The sequence below is a fragment of the Orbicella faveolata genome, unplaced genomic scaffold, assembly GCF_042242905.1.
Source record: "Orbicella faveolata isolate gen_17 unplaced genomic scaffold, um_ofav_v1 contig_25, whole genome shotgun sequence".
In the NCBI taxonomy this organism is placed as follows: domain Eukaryota; kingdom Metazoa; phylum Cnidaria; class Anthozoa; order Scleractinia; family Merulinidae; genus Orbicella; species Orbicella faveolata.
This window is the reverse complement of record NW_028301553.1, coordinates 3,234,760-3,255,551: the sequence shown is the minus strand read 5'-3', so window position 1 is coordinate 3,255,551 and position 20,792 is coordinate 3,234,760. Positions and strand designations below refer to the sequence as shown.

Sequence of the window (20,792 nt, the reverse complement as noted above, 5' to 3'; positions counted from 1 at the left end):
GTAAATTTGATGTTGGGATGTTGAGAATTGATGAATTCAAAGAAAGACATGGCATCCCGCTCATTTTTAAAGACGCAGAAAGTATCGTCAACATAACGCCTATAGAGTAAGATGTCGGCCTTGTTAAAATTATTTAGCCATGTTTCTTCGTGAAATCCAAGAAAAAGATTAGCTAAAATAGGTGCTAAAGGGGAGCCCATAGCTACCCCATCGACTTGATCATAAAATTTACCATTGAAAAGAAAATGAGTCTCGGATGTGGCAAATGAAAACAATTTCTTAAGGTCGGGTTTTTTGATGGAAAATTTGGGATGATGTTTCAAAATAAGGTCAACGGCAATATCGATAGTTTCATTTAACGATGATGATACCTATTGCAACATATTTCCTAAGGGTTCACAACCAGCAAAATTCTATGGCCTTCCGAAATTACATAAGAAACGTGATAATCATAGGCAACCACCTCTTAGACCCATTGTATCCTCTATTGGAGCTTACAATTATAATCTAGCTAAGTACTTAAGTTCTCTTCTTGTTCCGCTTTTGCCTGATAAATATTCAGTTAAGGATTCCTTTTCTTTTGTTGAAGAGCTCAGGAGTTTCGATTTTAACAACAAGTTCCTTATTTCCTTCGATGTTGAAAGCCTTTTTACAAACATTCCGTTAAATGAAACTATCGATATTGCCGTTGACCTTATTTTGAAACATCATCCCAAATTTTCCATCAAAAAACCCGACCTTAAGAAATTGTTTTCATTTGCCACATCCGAGACTCATTTTCTTTTCAATGGTAAATTTTATGATCAAGTCGATGGGGTAGCTATGGGCTCCCCTTTAGCACCTATTTTAGCTAATCTTTTTCTTGGATTTCACGAAGAAACATGGCTAAATAATTTTAACAAGGCCGACATCTTACTCTATAGGCGTTATGTTGACGATACTTTCTGCGTCTTTAAAAATGAGCGGGATGCCATGTCTTTCTTTGAATTCATCAATTCTCAACATCCCAACATCAAATTTACTTTCGAGAAACAGAACGACGGTAAACTTTCCTTTTTGGATGTTCTGATTGACAACTCTTCGCATGACTGCGTTTTTTCAGTTTTTCATAAAAAAACCTACACTGGTCTCTTAACAAATTTTTTTAGTTTCACTCCGTTTCGCTATAAAATTGGCCTTGTCCGTACTCTCATTGACCGAACTTATAAAATCAACAACACTTCTTCCGGTTTTGAAAACGATTTGATCAAGCTTTCGGACACTCTAAAACGTAACTCGTTTCCTTCACACATCATTGAAAAAACCTTCAAGCGGTATCTTAACAAGCCTTCTGATCAAAAAAGCCGCAACGTTAATGATGAAAACAATATACGCTATTTTAAGCTTCCTTTTATCGGCCAGTACTCTAGAATAACGGAACTCAAACTACGGCAATTACTTAAACGTTTTTGTGAAACGGATCTTAATATCAAATTAGTTTTTACTTCTTTCAAAATCAAGAATATGTTCAGTTTTAAAGATCGTACTCCTGATGCTCTAAAATCCATGGTAGTTTATCAATTTACTTGTGCGGGATGTAATTCCTGTTATATTGGTGAAACCAGTCGCCATTTTTCTACCAGGATTAAAGAACATACAGTAAGCGATAAAAACTCGCATATTTTTAAACATCTTTCTCAATTTTCTTCATGCAGGGGCATGTACACACCTTCTTGTTTTCGCATCTTAGACTCAGCGAATAGCTCTATTGATCTTAAACTTAAAGAAGCCTTTTATATTAGTAAGGACAAACCTGACCTGAACAAACAGTTACATCACTTCAACACCTTTTTAACTCTGTAATTTCCGTTTCCACTGTTTTGTAATGCATATTGTAAATAATTTATTCATATTTTGTAGTATATAACTTGTGTCACGTATCATTAGTCACTCTATTAAACTGAAGATGGCATAAGCATGCCGAAACATGTCTTTAAAAACTGTTGTACGTTTTATGCAATATTTATCATTATTGCTAGTATTACGACCTTATGAATTCCTAATTGTTGTGAAGTTGTAGAAGTAGTGTAGTGCCTTACAATAACAATTCAAGTGAAATAAATAAATATTTTTCGTGTAAATAGTAATTCTCTTTCAAATAGACTAATAGTTTCTGTTAGGGTTTCTTACTTTGGCAACTAAAATGCCTGTCAGTACATATCTGAAGAAAAATTTAGAAGGGTTAAAGGGAGGTTTCAGTAGAAAAAAAATACCACTTACCAACAGTAAGGAGGGGGTTCTCCCATAGATCCGCCAATGTAAACAGTCAGCCGTTCTCATTTTTCGCATGATTGATTTCCAGTTATATAAATTGGCGTCTCTTGTACAATGACGGCCATCTGACGCTTTACCCATCAAGACGAGCTACCTTTCGTAATGCGTCGTTCAAGGTGCATTTCGTAAAGTAACTCGTCTTGACAGGTAAAGCAAATGTTTGCCGAAACTCATCCAAACGGGTACCATGTCTCTAGTATTAAACCGGCCCATCTCGCTAGTATTGAAATGCAATTGACCTTAATTTGGGCTGCACGCTTGCAATCTGACATAAACGCGGTTAAGTATGGTGAAAAAAGAGAACAGTTAGGCATAACGTTTTTAAGGTAAGGCTGAATAAGAAACATTATTGCGCCACTTTACGATAAAAGGTCAAGAGAACTTGCAAATTATTATACGTTATTACACTGTAGGACAGGGCAAAAATACGGAAGGAAAGCGGAGCCACAAAATGGCTGGACTAAACGACCCCAACTTTGACTTACAATGCTGGATTAATAATATTCAATGCTTTAACATGTAAGAGGTGCCGACATTTTGTTCCTTGCTCAATAGGCAACTTGCAAAATGTCCGTCCGTATGATATGTTGAACCTTCAGATAAGGTGTATTTATTCCAACAAATCCCATCTGAAACGTCGTTATATGGGGAATGGTGAGAATAGAGGGTAATTTCGCATAACGCGTGGACGGCCCATTTGTATAATAGATTTGAATATGGACAGCTATGTCACAAACTCACATGAGAAATGAGGAATAGCAAAAGAGGAGACAATTTTGCAAAACCAGCTAATTGTCGATTGCTATGAAAAATGCAAATTAGGACCAGTATTTTACCAAATCCCATCTCAAACGTACATTGTTTATGTGGAATGGTAGAAATAGAGGACAATTTCGCACAACGGGTGGAAGGTCGATTTTGATGAAATAGGTGAATGAGGACCGCCATCTCACCAAATGCCATCTCAAACGTACATTGTTTATGTGGAAGGGTAGAAATAGAGGACAATTTCGCACAACGGGTGGAAGGTCGAATTTGATGAAATAGGTGAATGAGGACCGCCATTTCACCAAATCCCATCTCAAACGTACATTGTTTATGTGGAAGGGTAGAAATAGAGGACAATTTCGCACAACGGGTGGAAGGTCGAATTTGATGAAATAGGTGAATGAGGACCGCCATCTCACCAAATCCCATCTCAAACGTTCATTGTTTATGTGGAATGGTAGAAATAGTGGACAATTTCGCAGGACGGGTGGAAGGTCGATTTTGATGAAATAGGTGAATGAGGACCGCCATCTCACCAAATCCCATCTCAAACGTTCATTGTTTATGTGGAATGGTAGAAATAGAGGACAATTTCGCAGGACGGGTGGAAGGTCGATTTTGTTGAAATAGGTGAATAAGGACCGCCATTTCACCAAATCCCATCTCAAACGTTCATTGTTTATGTGGAAGGGTAGAAATAGAGGACAATTTCGCAGGACGGGTGGAAGGTCGAATTTGATGAAATAGGTGAATAAGGACCGCCATTTCACCAAATCCCATCTCAAACGTTCATTGTTTATGTGGAATGGTAGAAATAGAGGACAATTTCGCACAACAAGTGGAAGGTCGATTTTGATGAAATAGGTGAATGAGGACCGCCATCTCACCAAATCCCATCTCAAACGTACATTAGTTATATGGAAGGGTAGAAATAGAGGACAATTTCGCACAACGGGTGGAAGGTCGAATTTGATGAAATAGGTGAATGAGGACCGCCATCTCACCAAATCCCATCTCAAACGTTCATTGTTTATGTGGAATGGTAGAAATAGTGGACAATTTCGCAGGACGGGTGGAAGGTCGATTTTGATGAAATAGGTGAATGAGGACCGCCATCTCACCAAATGCCATCTCAAACGTTCATTGTTTATGTGGAATGGTAGAAATAGAGGACAATTTCGCAGGACGGGTGGAAGGTCGATTTTGATGAAATAGGTGAATAAGGACCGCCATCTCACCAAATCCCATCTCAAACGTACATTGGTTATATGGAAGGGTAGAAATAGAGGACAATTTCGCACAACGGGTGGAAGGTTGAATCTGATGAAATAGGTGAATGAGGACCGCCATCTCACCAAATCCTATCTCAAACGTTCATTGTTTATGTGGAATGGTATAAATAGAGGACAATTTCGCAGGACGGGTGGAAGGTCGATTTTGATGAAATAGGTGAATAAGGACCGCCATCTCACCAAATCCCATCTCAAACGTTCATTGTTTATGTGGAATGGTAGAAATAGAGGACAATTTAGCAGAACAGGTGGAAGGTCGAATTTGATGAAATAGGTGAATGAGGACCGCCATTTCACCAAATCCCATCTCAAACGTACATTGTTTATGTTGAATGGTAGAAATAGAGGACAATTTCGCGCAACGGGTGGAAGGTCGATTTTTTATGAAATATGCAAATAAGAACAACTATCTGACAAACTCACATCTAAAACGTACAATTAACCCGATTTGATTGCGCACGAGTCCCTCTATTATAGAGTACGGTTGAAGGTAACTCGGTAGCGTCCTTATTTTCTTCGTTCATTAGAAAACTAGCCGCTAACCCACAAAGAACATAATGCCTTAAGGTATGCTGTTGTATTCGGCTGCGTACATGGGTGTAATGACTTAATGGTAATAAAAGAATTTCCATAGGAAAAGTTTGGAATTTATATGTTTAAGTCTCTATTTAATAAGGATAAGAAGTTGCAAATTTGAAAATTAGTTCAATTCCCCAGATCTACACTACTAAAATCTACTTCTAAAAATGCATGATATTCCACTGAAGTTTGCCATTATAACAATTTCAATTGCACAGTGAATATTAACAAGCTTAAGGAAGAGTTCCGATGCAGTACTTGTAATTAACAAATTGTTGATGTTACCAGAGTTTACGGGTTGTTCTGCCCACAGAGCGGTCAAACGCACTGCGCGCGCAGTTTCAGCCAAAGTTACTCCTTATAAACGTCTTAAATTTTTGAAATCTTCCGCTCACTGAAACGTTAAGCTTCGTACATCGCATATGCATTGGAAATTTAGTAGTTTTTATACTCCAACTTTCAATGCTCAAAATACGGTTTCCCTGAGTTGTTCATACAACATTTTCTTACAAAAGTCTTACACACTATCGGTATGAAACACTTACAAAGTTGTTGGTAACATTGTCAACAAGTGGTAAAATTAAATCAGGTCGAACTTGAAATAGTTAAAAAATTATAAATTGACAAAAATGAAAATTGCCAATCGCTCTGTTTCACTGAGGCAAATGTACTCAAGAAACATGCAAACTCTATTGGAAAGACCAGTTTTAAGCTTGGTATAGTAACTTAAGGTTACTGAACACAGTTGTCCAATCTTTGGAGTACCTACCCTTTATTTTGCCATTTTTGGCGACCGTGGGATCAACGCTTTTGGAGAAAAAGGTGAATGAAACACAGGTATCGAAAACTGTGATCAGCCACCTTAAGTCGACATTAGGTACCGACGGGGTAAGGAGATAGTTTCACACTGTTTGTACTCTTTGAATACACGTAACTGAACAAGCGACTTATTGGCAGTGCGAAGAACATTTTGGTTTGAAGGAAAGAGTTCTCATCTTCATGTCCGAGAACAATTGGCGCTGGTATGTTGGGTCCGCTCGTCTGCGATACTTGAACACAGATACTGCCCTTAGGTATGGGTTTGCCGTGGATTACTTTGCGTGATTCCAACGGCACTCCAAGTGCCTGGACTGTGTTGTTCTCTACGTATGCCACTAGCTGCGTGTCTGCTTTCTGCACTGAAGCTGACGTGGAACTAGTCGTTGCTAGTGTAGACATCGAGGAGGGATGAACTGTTAATTTAGTAGAAACGCCAGAAGAAGATGATTGAGCCTGCACATTTTTTCCACTACCCACCGAAGTTGATGGCAAAGGAGTGGAAAGGTAGTTAGGGTTAGAAGGCACGACTGGAGATGAGAGTGAAGCGGTAGTGGCAACCAGAATGGACGCAGAAATTGAGTTAATATCTGCGACGGGTGGCGAGGTAATGATAGGAGGTGACGATGATAGAATGGGATTGAGGGTAGGTGCAGTGGAGGATGCGGCGTGAGATGATGGGAGGTTAGTTGATAGCGTGGCAGTGGCTGAGGTAGTGGTTATGGCAGTGGAGGATGCGTGTGATGGTGGAAGGTTAGTTGATAGTGTGACACAGGCTGAGTTAGTGGTTATGGAATGTGTTTCTGTTGAGATAGAAGAAAGGGTGATAGAACATACAGAGGTGGTAGCCGACGAAGTAGCAGTACCAGAGTCGCTGAGTTCATCTGTTGAACAGTAAAGAATGGTTTATTAAATTAAGATTTCACTTTTCATTACGCCAAAAAAATACAAACAAACAAACATTACGGTTGAATCCCTCCTAAAGGGACACCACTACAAGAGGGCAACAATTCTGCTATTAACATTTTCGATGACTTTTTTTTCGAAGTCATTTTTCAAAAAGCGTTCACTGATCAATCGCTTCTAAATAAGCACGAGAGGGATGCTTTCAAAGCCTGCTTACCGGGGACGCAATAACAAATAAAAATAACAAATTAAAATAACAAAATAAATTAACAAATTAAAATTCGATTGCAAACCTTGTTAGTACGACCGATGAACTGAACAGTTATAAGTGATAGCCAGAGTTGGCTTTGCCAGACGTTTTATTTTATAGCATCAGAAACCCATATGTTTCCAAATGTTTCTGACAATGAACATGAGACATAATCGCTAGGATAAACGGTTATGGAAATATATGTAATACTTACGATCTATAAAACGTTCAAAAAGATCCATTGCAAGCTTTCCTGCCGAAGGCGCTTTCTCTTGACCGTCAGACAGACCAAGAAATTTGGCTGCATTGCCTGGTGTCCCATAAACTGAAATGGTGTCACCCACACCATGAGGGTGATAGTACAAAATGACAACATCCCATTTGTGTTTTTTATACAAGATATTTGCCTAAAATTAAAGTAAGATACAGAGAACGTTGTTTTAGTGAGTTGCTCTAAATAGGGATGGACAAACTGATGACGAACAGACAGAGGGATGTATGGATGGATGGAAGGACATGAACTACATTTACAGACAGATTAAAGGAATGATTGTTTGAAGACTTAAGAATCATCATTGAAAGGTGTATGTTCGAAATAAAGATTAGTCAAGTATATTGCACATTCACAACTTGCAGACAGGTCATGATGAGGATAAGAAATGATAAAAACTTTTGGAATTTTTTTTTTTTTAAATAAAAATGTAACAACTGAATATTAATTACCCTTTTCTCTAGCAGTTCACGTTGGTGGGATGGGTTGGTATTACCCATCTTCTCAATGGCACTCCAATCAAACGTTCGAGCTGGAAATACTGCCTTGCAGTCAACAAATTTGCAGATCTTGGCTGCTGGAGGGTTAAATTGCTGGCAGCTACTGCACTTCTAAATAAAAACAGAGTGATAATTCAACAAAATTAAAAAAAAAACAACAACAACAACAAAAACACTCGAGTTATTATGGGAAACTACCCATCAAAAGGCTTGGCAGCAATTATGGCAAAATCATTAAACAAATAAGTAAAAAAAACCCTATGTACAGCTTTGATGCCAAACAACTAAAGGATTAAATGAAAATAGAAAAAAAAATGAAGAAAAAAAATGAAATTGGTTTATAAGAGGAGGGAGTTAATTAATCAATTTAATTAATCATCAAACAATCTGAGCTAGTGTGTACTGGTACACTAATTAAACAAGAGAGTGTTTATGTTGAGGAACTATAGGCTGATAGTTGCCCCGTGGAAATTTGATGTTCTTAAAACAAATATTTGCCCGAGAAGCGAAGCTTTGAGGGAAAATATGCAAGTTTTCAGAACATCAAATTTCCAAGGGTAACTATCAGACCGAGAGTTCCAAGACAATTTAACGCTCTATTGTTTTTTTGTTTACCACTAGCATGCCAGTTCAAAATCACTTTAAATTATTTCTTAACTTTTAAAGATGAAAGCCGAGAAAAGCCAAATGTAAATTTTGAAAAAAAAAACATAACATCCCAATAATGCAATTTCAATTGTTTATTTTCTATAAGCCGGCTCGTTTATAGAAACATTTTCATGGACGAGTACCATCCATCCGGGTATTTTTCTTGGACGGGCACTATGTGCTGATAGTGTCTTTCTGCAGATGAACACTATCGTGTCACCTGATCAATTTCAACCAATCAGAATCAGAGAAAATTTAGTGGTGAAATACAATAGTTGATAGTATACAAGTAGCTCAACCAATCAGATCAATGGTTGCATTTGCATTACTATACTTTAGTATACTATTAGTATAGGTAATCATACGGTTTCGAGTTCAATTTGGAATTAATTTGCACGAGTGAGTTTTTTAAAAAGCTGAAATTGCACGAGCCGCTTCGGCGAGTGCAATTTTAGCTTTTTGAAAAACTCACAAGTGCAAATTAACTCCAAATTGAACGAGAAAAACCATATGATTACTTATTAATAATATAAACATGAAAAAATTCGCGCAGAGGAAGTGCCAGAAGATCTTTCTTGAAGCCATTTTTTCTCATTTGAGAAAAATTTTTTCAAAGTTTCAGCACAAAATTTCCATCATCATTTTACATGATATCATTTTCTTAGAAAAGTTGCTATTTTCTTACAGTCAATCATAATCCAGAATTTCGATGTGTAATTTGCACTGGTGTTACACTTTTTGCACTGATGTTACACTTTTTGCCCTGGTGTTACACTTGCACTGCACTGCTCTTAGCCAATCAGAATCGAGTAATTTTTTCATGTGTATTATTAGTATACTAATATAGGATATTGCATTGATATAATACATAGTGCCTTTGAGCCGTTTAGGGGTAAATAATTACAAAAAACGTAAAATGTAACTGTTGTTTCTAGTGGTCATGCAGTTAGCTTCATATCTCTTCGAGATAGCTATTTTCCAGGGCGGCATGCCACTGAAACAGAGGAAACAAATATTTTAATTGAAAATAACATGTTTAAAAATCCCACCTAGCGGGAGGCAGACCAGATGGCTATATACAAAGCATGGCCAAGGATTTGAACTTGGGACGACCATGGGACAAAAAAAAATTCTGAGTCCCAGACAGGAGTAGAACCCATGGCCTCCAAGATACCGGTTGGGTGCTCTAACCACTAAGCTAGAAGAGACTCGTAATAAGCTAGGCCATTTCTCTAGGTTCATATGTGAAATGAAACATATCCTGCATACTGCTAGGATCAGAAATGCAGGACTAATCCCTGCATTCCTACATTCATCATTATAACATTAGTAATCACAAATCATCATCATGATCATGATCAACATGATCATGATCATCATCATTATCACTTCCTCCTCCCAAAATGAACAATTAAGGACCAACATTGCACTCGATCATCGATAATTAATATCATTTATAGGCAAAACATCAGCAGTTACCTTCCATCCTCTTTTCTTACTAAAAGTGGGTTGCTGACTTGAATCTAAAAAGGGAATACAGATTTAGAGCCAGTAATATAACACATCTCTCACCATAAACATATTAAAGAGGAAATATAATTATAGGAAATAAAAGATAAAACATGACTGGACCACAACACCTGCAAAACCTAGAAGGTGCAAAGACTTACATATTTTTTTGGCAAAAACATTACCTAAATTACCTTGTTTGTGTAAGGAACAAATGAGACAGGATGCAAATTATTCCATTAATTTAGCCAATTGAAAAAACAACAACAACAACAAAGAAAAACAAGAACCTTTTATTTATCAGGGGTTTAATTCAGCCTGCACTATGCAAATAATTTCACAAAATACAGTGCATATATCCCAGTCAAGATGCACATTTAAGTTTTTGTGCAAACAAAAATCGTGTAAACATCCAACTAATTGGTGGCCTTGGTTGATGGCTTTTGCTAAAAGCAGACTGGTGGCCCGGTGACTCACTCCCAGGGTCTGTGGCCCACCTTAAGACCCACAACCCATGCCCACTTCACCGTTGTAACAGTTGCCAAAAAAAAGAGTAAGCAATTGGTTTATTTACAGTAAAGGATTAATATATAAAATCAATGCCAATATTTCAAAAGGCACTAGCTGCCTTTCTTCTTCAGGGTAATGACTCAGGGTAAACTTGGAAATGATAAAGTAACAATGATATCATAGAGTAAAAAAAGTGAATGTTGAAAATAAATTAGAAAAACCCCATTACATCTTTTAAAATTTAAAATTTTACATGTTTAAATTTTAATAAATTATTTTATTTATTTTAAGTGTCCCCTATTAGTAGAGGGTTTTTTTTACCCACGCTAGAATTCCTTGACACGTGAATAAAGTTTTTCATTCATTCATTCAAATATGTAACACCATTAAACATAGATATAAACAGAAATAATAGCAATTACAAAAACATCTTTGTTTTTTGTGCCTAGAGGTTAAAGAGAGTGACCTTTAATGATGAGGTATGCTTCTTGTTTGAAGGAGTGCAAAATTTCTTAGCAGAATGATAATCGGCGGGCTCATTACATTTAAGTAGCTTCAGACAAAAGAACATACAGACAAACCCCCATTAAGCAGCTATGTCCCATTTAGCGGCAACCCCCTATTAAGCAACCAGTCACTTAAATGTACCAAAACTATTGTCAGTATAATATTGTAACTAATTAAAACCCCTTTTAAGCAGCCACGCCTATAGAGCGGCCCCGGCCACCTTTCTGCCATTCCCATGAGTGTTCTTCTATTATTTTTAATAGGGGTTAAACTGTAATCCTACATGTGTAGAGTCTAGACTCCTTCCAAAAGCAAAATACATGTTGCACTGATTTGAATTATGCTACTCATATGTGATCAAAAAGTAAATAATTGGCAAGAATAAATTATGATCATTTTCATAGCAGTCATTCATTGTGAAGATCCATACTTCCCTGCCCCCCTACCCATGAAGTTGGAGGGAGGATGTCAAAGACCCAAAATTTACTGAGGTTGGTGGGGTAATATGTCAAACCCTTCCATTCTAGCTACACATTGTTAAAAAGTATTGAAGGGCTGTATATGATACCGATCAATTTTTGAAACTCTGTATAAAATGCAACACTACAATTTAAAAACAATTTTTGAATTTGGTTTTGTGATATCCGGAGTAATCAAGGTTAATGTCGAGATAAGTGTTATCAGCCTCAGCCTTTGGCTTTGTCTGATACCACTTACCCTGACCTTGATTATTCCAGATATCACAAAAACCAAAATCAATATAGAATTGTTTTATTATACATTGTTTTGAAGAAAACAATGAAAAACGCACTGTTGAAGAAGAAATCGATGACACCTTTTTTTTCCTTGACTGTGTGAAAGATGGCACTCACAGCTAGTGAACTTGAAATAACTCTTAGAAATCATGCATTGTGTGCGCAACCTACAGATCATTCACTAATCTGCTAGGTTGCACTTATTCACAGAATTAACAAAATTAACTGTAGGCTCTTAGCCAATGAGAAGATAGTAACCACAAACGTTTAATAATTAATCGTTATTTGTAGCACTTGACTTTGTACTTTCCCTATCTGTCTTGCTCCAGACTCAACTTAAGATGACTCACATTTGGCTAAAATTAAATCCCTACTAATTCAACACATTAAATGTCATCAATTAGTCGCTTGGATGGAAGACTTAAAAATTCACACCAATTATCAACTGAAAATGCAACTCTGGCAAAGAGAATATAATAAATAGAGTGCTATTCTAAAGATTCTGATTGGTCTCTTAATAATCAGGTCGCGATTAAATATGACAAGTAAGGATCAAACCCACAATCCAAGTTCCCCCCCCCCTACTCCCCTTTCTTTTAGATGTTATTATCTAAATATCGCATTAACCCATAAAGGATAGAAAGACACAAATTATGAACTAAGTGAACATCCGAACAATAAGCTCCTCTATGGCTTTAATGAACAGCACACGCAGCGTTTCATGAAAATCGACTGTGAAATTGTGTCGCACCATTTCGCATGAAAACTTAAGCTCACAAATTTAGCTAAAAGTGATTCCTACTCGTAAAAATCGTGTGGTAAATGAGTTTTACCAAATTTCGTGGATCGTTGAAACAATCGCTGATCGTAAAATTCAAAGTGGTTTCAAAAAATAAGTATTTTAGAAAAAAATATAAGCTGACGAACAACGCGTAAAGAAAATGATGTTTCTGATACGTTTATAAATTCGAAAAATCAGATGAAAAGGAGAAAAAATAACAGTTTCCTTGGAAAAACTAAAATGTGCAAAGACTGACTCTCCTACCTGTAAACTGTACTGGCTCACTCATCGTCAAATAGAAAATAGAAAATTTACAGTGGATTACAAGCTGGAAAATTTCAGTGGAACAAGCTTTTCATATGCAAATCTAGCAATGCATACATTGAACACCGGAGTCTTTGATCAACACGATCAGCGGCCTTGCCTTATGTTAAATTGATGATTTTTGTGAATTCACTGGGGCTATTCGTCAATTCGGAGGGGAGACCGTGTTGATGGCGAACAATTCCATACAGTCAGCGGCGGTTATTGCGGACGTGTACATTGTCAGCGATTCTCCTTGCGGGCGCGTATTTTGTCAGCGATTAGCCCTGCGGGCTCGCATCTTTCTCCAAAAACAAAATGGCGGATGGCAAGAAGAAACGGCCTTCGAGTGGATATTTTAAACAACTTTCCCTCTTCACAAGCGATTTTTTGGAGCCATCGAAGAGAGAGAAAAAAGCGGCAAATCGGGGAACCTTTTATAAAGTGGAAAGAGTCATTTCGAGGCGAACTGCGGATGGTAAGGTGCGATGAAGCTCTTGCCATTTTAAGCTTTAAGCCTGTTTAAGCTCATATTTCTGAGTTCAAGAGTATATTCTGTTCTCTTAGAAAGAATACCTTATCAAGTGGGATGGGTATAGCTATTTTAGCTGTACTTGGGAGGAAGAGGATAACCTTACAAGCGATCTTGTGCGGTAAGTAAATAAATGAATCGATCAAACAAATGAATACATTGCACATGTACCTTTATTTAATAATCCATCATGCTAAAACCAGCGAGCAGACAATCGCTAAATGGAGACTCGATAAAATTGAACTGTATTAAGTTTAGAATTGAATAAAATACTGACGTGGCTAAAATGCTGAAATTGGTAAAAGGGCTAAAGTTGACCAGTAAACATGCTATAATATTTGAATACAGACATCTATTTACATACAGTGTAATTATTATACATGTGTGTGTTTATGTAGATATAGATACAATTTCACATTTTTATATGATTATGGATGTTTCCTTGCATGCCAACATCAGAGGAAGGTTTGTGTTCACAATTTACACACTCACTGGTGACCGTACGAACCGAGGCATGAGCTGCAGGATCTCCTATAAATTGTATTTCTATGCAATCCATGTGTTTCAATATACAAATAAGCTTACTGATACTCTACAATTTGTTTTTATCAAGGTCATTTCAAAGACCATTTATTGCTCCAGCCCGACTGCAAGAGAACATTGACCGCTTACTTCTGGCCATCACCATGAAACTAAAAAGCAAGTCAAGGGCACCAACAGTGCTGTCCTTCCATCATGACTGTTACCGGTTTTTATTTTTTGGAAAAGGAAGGCCAAGCAAGGATGGGAAATCAACCATGTTAGAGAAAGATGACTTTGCACGGTGTAACTTCCATGACTTGTGGGAACAATGTCTTGACAAACTTGGGGATGGTGTTGGGATAAAATTTCCTGTAAAAATTCACATCACTTTGGGTTGGTCCCCTAAATGTTCAGCTGTTCAAGGTGGCATCCTTGTGAACCCACCAAGGATGCCCCTTGAGAAACTTACAATTGATTTTGTGCGCCAGCCATTTTCAATCCTCAATGCTTGATTGGTTATTTCCTCCTCTGTGAACTTAGTAACTGAGCAATCTTGGTTAGGAGTATTCATTTTGATGAAATGATGGCACACAAAATAAATAATAAGTTAATGTTTAAGAAAAATTTAATAATATTCAGTATGTTACAAGTGTGGGACAGGAGTCCCTGACTGGAGAGATATGGTATATTTTTTCTAGAAAAATAATCCATACCATCGCCATGCAGGGTCATTGGAAATTCTGAGGAGGAGAGGGGGAAGGTCTCAAAAGCCAAAATTTTTAAAGGAAAGTATGAAGCTAAACTGAACTTTGTAGAAGGGTAGGGGGAGGGGGTTCAAACCAGAAAATCCTCTGTAGGAGAGGTATGGATATTATTTTTCTGGAACAACACAATATACGCAAATCTTTGCTGATGTCATTGGTTAGATTTTTGCTCATTAGTATACCAGTTAACTTGTAGAAGGCATTGTGATGTATACAAATTACATTCCAAAGTTGAAAAAGCTGACCAATTTGAGCAATTTGTGCAATTTTCAGCTCTTTACAAGCGATATCTAAGGAAAGAGCAGTTATCAAAAATTGTGCGATTACTAACAGTACTATGCTCTTTCAGTATTCAGATATATTTTTTTAATTGCTTGATCAGAGAATTATTACTGTATGTTAATGAGGCATAAAATGTAAACAAAGATTCCCCTATAGCATGTGTGATCCATCACAGGACCTGAAAACACAGGTTGTGAGCAGTGTTTGACAATTAAAGAATTGGAAATCAGTTGGCCTCAGTAGTTGGCTATCAGTAATTGTATTAGTTCATGTTTTGTTTTCCTAGTAATGCCTGTGATCCCTTTACGCTTCAGTTCTTGCTTTAACTGCAGGACTGTCATACTTGAAAAATCAACTGACTGTAAAGGTGTAGGGACAGAAGGCTGTGGACTGACATCATTTAAGTCACCAGTAGATAATTGTTCAGGGATATTCTCTGATTCCAGTGGAACATGTTCTTTTTTCTTTTTATATATGCCCTCATCCAAGTAATCTGCCTTATGTTTGTGATAGGTTCTGGGCTGGCATTCCATGTTTTTCAGCTGCCATTGTCTTGACTCTTGCCTTAGTACATTCCCAACAGAATCCCACTTATTTGATTTCCTTAATACAATTGACCTAGCTACATCATTGTTTCTTTCGACACCCTGGCCTGTGAAGATCTTCACTGTTTTATACATTTGTAAGAACCATGGGATATGACCCACCATAATGTGCATGTAGGGTGTTACACGCTTCCGCTCATACCCTTCCCGTAGGCCAGCCAGAGAAGTGACATCATTGACCCACTGTTTTGCTTTGAGCCAATATTCTGTTGGACTAGTATTTGGCTGCCAATTACTGACTTCTTTGTACACTGCTGCAAAGTCTTCCCAGATTTTGATTACTTTAGGAGCAGTTTCAGGCCTCAAAAATTCGTTCATTTTTGCTGGAAGATGATTTAAAAGTATTTTTTTATCATTACCCATAAGGCTTGTCCAGTCATGAACATTGCTTTCTTTCCCGTCAGCATTTTTCTTTTTCCACACAGAAAAAGACACTCCACAAGATCTTATACTACTGACAAGCTTGTTTAGGTGTGCATCTTTGTTTTTCTTGTTTTCCAAGTATTCCTCTATATCCCACTCTATGACCTCTGTTATTAAATTAGCAGTTAAAATATCAGTGATTCTTAATAAAAGGTGAAGTTCATCAACAACAATGTGATCCAATTCAATGTTAAGGAGTGGTTCCTGGCAACAGCCATAATTGTCTTTCGATTTCTTTAACATCTCTTTCACTTCCTGTAGAGTCCTGGCAAGGGGTGGAGAATTAAAATCATTGAAATGGTGATCCATTTTCCATCTGTCATTCTTATGGATCTTGCACCATGCACATGCATAATTCCCTGTGGCCCCATTCAACCCAAGCATAATGAGAATGTATTTATAATCCCCTCCTAGGAAAAAGTGTCAGTGATTCGAAGTGTCTATGTGTCTGTGGATGACTACTACAGTTGAACCTCCTGTCAGTGACCACCCAAAATGTCAAGCATAGGTGGTCGCGTACGGGAGGTCTCGCTTAAGAAAATTAGACCATATTGGGTCAAATTTTGCCTCATCAGCATATGGTAACTGCAGAGACTTGCCCATGTTTTAACTGTTTCATTCATGCAAAAAGTCAATTTCGAGAAAAAAATCAGCCTGTACTTCCCATTGAGGAATTTCCGTCTCTTGTACTACCCAGGAATGTAATATGGTTACAACACCTCATTATCCAATTTAGCTCTGAAAGTGGTCGCTTACAAGAGGTTCTAAATATAGTCAATAAGAAAACTTAGACCATTAGATTTGACTTGGAAACTTGGTATTTCGGAACCCTGGTCGCATTGAGGAGAGGTGGTCGCTTAAGAGAGATGGTGGTCGCAACTGGAAGCTACTGGAGGTTCGACTGTGGTAGATTTATTTTAAAACAAAAAGGGAAAAACACTCGACAACGTCTTGTGTTTTCCCCTACACTTCTTTCATGCTCTACCGCTTCCTGCGTACTTGACAACAGAACAGAGCACAGTCGAGACTTCTTTATTTGTTAATTATAACATCATCTGCAGTCTGCCGAGGTGAAACTGATTCACTTAAGTCACTTCTATCAGTCTTTCTCAATAAGTCTTGATAGCGTTTGTTCACGTTTTTTGCAATCAACATCTTCATTCCAAAACGTCTTGAACATATCAGAATAAACTTTGGGTTTAAGGCATTCATCGTGCAACGCATCGCAAATATCACAAGCTGGAAAACTGTAGATGTCCGTTGAAGCAAATTTCTGTTTCCAAGAAAAGTATTCGTTGTATGCAGTGTCATTTCTATCAAGGTACAGTAGGTATTCTGCCAAAGCTTTCACGGATGGAAAGTCTTGCACACTAATAAACGAGCCTGGTGGAACCACATCAGCACTGTAATAATCTTTGGCAAGTACAACAGGCACTGAATTCCTACTTAGCGCTGTCCAAAATTTCTCGGTGATATAATCAGTACAAACTCCATTTTCAAACGCCAGAGTAAATTTGTAAGGTTTGAAAACATCATCACAGTTTCTTGATCTCGAACACTGGTTGTCTTGTCCATAGATACGTGAACATTCACCATAAATATCAACACTGATGTAGTTCAGAAGCTTTTTGACATACTTCTCTCGAATAGTGCCGCAGTGTGAAACAGCCCACATCACAAATTTGCTCTTGCTTGCTGCGTAATCAATTAATGTCGGTGGATTTTCAGCCGATGACAATCGAACGTAACTTCCATAAGGGATATGAAAATCTGAGTCCGTTTTGAAAGTCATCGTCCAATTAAAAAAGCCATCCGGTATTACAATATCGTCGAGAGGCTCAGTCTGAAGACTTTCACTGGAAAGAAAGGCCATTCGTTGGCTCGGACACCGATAGTTGTGAATTTGTTGAAGTTCTTTGGGACTGACGAATCGTTGGATATCGGGAGCGTGAAAAATAATCAGATCACTCTTTCCTATATCGTAAACGTTGTAGGTAATTTTACATTTCTTCTGTGGGCAGTTGGCGTGAGACAGATCGAAAACATCTGGCCACGGTTTTCTTCCAAACCATGGAGTGTAAAACAGAATGATCCTTGTTCCGTTGCTATCAAAATGACATCTGTTTGGCATCCGTTTAGTTTCGGTAGGGTTTCGACAAATCCAAGGCTGTAAATGTGGAAAATTTTCTTCAGATTGGAACATTTTGATGGAGTACAGTAGTAAGAGAAGAATTAAGCCAACCAAAATTGCGAGTATTCTCCAATTCTTGATACTTGTCATATCTGAAATATTAGCTCGCGGCACAGGCGACTACACACCGACTAGAGAATGTAGTTGTGATAAGTCCGGCTGCTCCGCGTGGTATTCAATGTATTAAAGCTTTAAGCTTGAGTTGATGTAAGACGAGTTGATATCGTGAGCATAGTACATGTATACTAGCTTATTTTGCAGCCTTACATGTATGATGATACCTGAAAAAGCGACAAACCATTTTGATCCACCTCACCTGAAGAAAACACAGCTCGTGATGGGCTCTGATGCCTCTGAACAACCGCTATGACTTCAGTTTTGTTATATCCCGTGCGACTTACACGAAGTCGTGGTTGGATGATATATATTTAGTGTGACTCACATGAAGTGTGTAATAATAAAAAACCATGTGCTTTTGGAGTGTTACATTGGCGACGAGGATGGGATTCGAACCCACGCGTGCAAAGGAGAAGATAGTGAGGATTGGAGAGAAACACTACTCATGAATTCTGGCAATCCAAGCACAGTCCAGTCCAGCAGTCCAGTCCAAGCCATCCCTGAACAAAGTGATTCTGCTGAAGAGACTGTTGCAAACGGATCATTATGGCATGCCAACCAACAGTTGGAAGAGCTTCCTACAGTTCAGACAGAAGAAGGTTCTACTTCCAGCTCTCCTACTCCCAGAGTACAGTCATCTAGGCCTAGACGAGAGCGACGTCGACCTGCTTATTTGACTGATTACGTCACGTGACATGCTTACATTAATTTTGATCGGACACCAGAAGCATTTAGAATATGTAATTGAGTTGAACTGCAGTATTAATTAGATAAACTTTGATATTTTGTTATGAGCATACTAACCTACTAACCCACTAGTTTTAAACATTAATTAGTCACATTAAGTCTCAAGACTTTGGTTCTGATTGATTCAAAGACTCTGGAACATTGAATTGGATTTTGCCATCCTGTGTTATTATTTTATTGTATGTGGACTGTGTAGACAACTGCAAAAAAGGGGGAGATGTTATATCCCGTGCGACTTACACGAAGTGGTGGTTAGATGATATATATTTAGTGTGACTCACATGAAGTGTGTAATAATAAAAAACCATGTGCTTTTGGAGTGTTACATTAACCGAGGTTTTACAGTCAGATATGCATAGTGTCAAAGTCCATGCTAGTGAAGAGGTCACGATTTGTTGATACGTACCGTGACGCTGCCAGTTTCTGTAGTCTCTCAAGTTTCACAGAATATTTAAATTACGTACATTATTCTAAGCTAGCATTTACAGTCGCGTGCTCGTTTCGCGACTAATTCGAGTATTTCCCCTGATGAATAAAGTAGTCTTATAGATCTTGCCTTCAGAGTACTTTTCCACCGATTCCAAACAATAAAATTTCGACCGGATAAAGACTGAGCTATCTGTCGCGACTGGAACTAATCAACAAATGCAATCAAAATGTAGCTGTTCCAACGGTTATCTTCCCAAAGCCAAGTCGTGTTAATAAACAAGGACAATTCCCTCAGATTGCGATAAATGCTGCCGTCGAAGCGTTTAAATCTAACGCCAAAATCTAACGCTGAGAGCACATAATAACGAGGCGTACGGCGACTGAATGGAAAGAAGTCAAGGAAAGATCCATCGGAAAGACGAGCTCACATGGCCTGCTTACATACTCACATGTTCGCCACATGTCTTATCACATGTCTTATTAAACGGTACCAGTTTACTGGCCGTGACATGCCCCTGCAAAAACCAAGCGGGGTGGCCATTTTGGTGTCCTTACAGGAATGTGGTTTTTTTCAGCCTAGAACCGTGCACAGGGATACCAACTTTGTGAAGCCACAGGTCAAAATTAGGTTTGCGTTCCACTTCGTCGAACGCAATCAACAAGTGAATATATGATCAATTATGTCTTCATAACTATCAACAATCGACACTTTATTTAAACACGTTGGTTTAAGTTTATGGCATCCATAAACTGATGTTAATGAGACCTGCACACAAAGACAGGCACAGACATTCTGCATTGTAACAGTTTATTTCAGAGACATGTAACACTATGAACCTCGTGTCACGCTCATAAGTAAATCCCAGTAACATAGGTAACATGCCACCAATTCCTGATCTCAAAGTCCATCAGGGATTCTCAGTTGAAAACAATCACCCCCTTTTGATATCACAACAAACCTTTCATTTCCTAAGTAAAGCCACTGTTATCTACATCTGTAAAAAACAGTCTCTCAATGGTTCCAGCCATGTCTCTCACGTGTCCACCTCATGCCCCTGACCTCTAGTCAAGCACACGCTCCTCGTTGTATTCAGTCTTCTTGTTTGTGCCGATCCTTCGCCGCTGATTTTTCTTTTACCCTCGCACCCTCCCATGACTGGGACCCTTGCTCTACACATCTGAACCCTTGATACTACGCTTTAGGACCATCTTCGAGCGAATAAACAAAATCATTTAGATCTATAGAAATGTTCACCATGAATAAGACTAATAATCTGTCTTTCCAAAAAAAAAAAAAAAAAATGGGGCAAGCTTTGACACTACAATTCAGAATGTCGTGTATAGATACTGAACAGTACTATTCCGCTACTTTTAGAAAAACATTTATCCGTAGATACTTATGATATCATTTGCTTATAATAATAATAATAATAATAATAATAATAATAATAATTATACCATTAATGCCTATA

The 20,792-nt window shown here is 37.9% G+C and overlaps 3 protein-coding genes across 4 annotated transcripts in view; 1 reads left to right on the top strand and 2 right to left on the bottom strand.

Moving 5' to 3' along the window:
* Positions 1 to 18,577, bottom strand: part of LOC149108591 (core alpha-(1,3)-fucosyltransferase-like) — a 32,788-nt gene extending 14,211 nt beyond the window's left edge. The window contains exon 1 of the mRNA XM_089293936.1: positions 16,556 to 18,577. Within this exon, the coding sequence (XP_089150062.1) occupies positions 16,936 to 18,117 (1,182 nt within the window). The 5' untranslated portion in view covers positions 18,118 to 18,577 and the 3' untranslated portion in view covers positions 16,556 to 16,935. The remainder of the gene's footprint in view (positions 1 to 16,555) is intronic.
* Positions 4,737 to 12,919, bottom strand: LOC149108592 (uncharacterized). The gene is made up of 5 exons (XM_089294546.1): positions 12,670 to 12,919; positions 9,823 to 9,866; positions 7,648 to 7,806; positions 7,139 to 7,331; positions 4,737 to 6,652 (listed from the first exon to the last, which is right to left on the bottom strand). The coding sequence occupies exons 1-5, from the start codon at positions 12,692 to 12,694 to the stop codon at positions 5,826 to 5,828; spliced, it is 1,248 nt and encodes a 415-aa protein (XP_089150672.1). The 5' UTR covers positions 12,695 to 12,919; the 3' UTR covers positions 4,737 to 5,825.
* Positions 12,989 to 15,037, top strand: LOC110056294 (uncharacterized). Of its 2 annotated transcripts, none has more exons than XM_089293940.1 (3): positions 12,989 to 13,186; positions 13,276 to 13,361; positions 13,854 to 15,037. In XM_089293940.1, exons 1-3 carry the CDS (start codon positions 13,034 to 13,036, stop codon positions 14,272 to 14,274), a joined length of 660 nt encoding a protein of 219 aa, XP_089150066.1. In that variant the 5' UTR covers positions 12,989 to 13,033; the 3' UTR covers positions 14,275 to 15,037. The 2 variants fall into 2 exon arrangements, with proteins under 2 accessions (XP_089150066.1, XP_089150065.1); XM_089293939.1 differs by having other exon boundaries at positions 12,989 to 13,191.
* Positions 18,578 to 20,792: the final 2,215 nt, after the last annotated feature.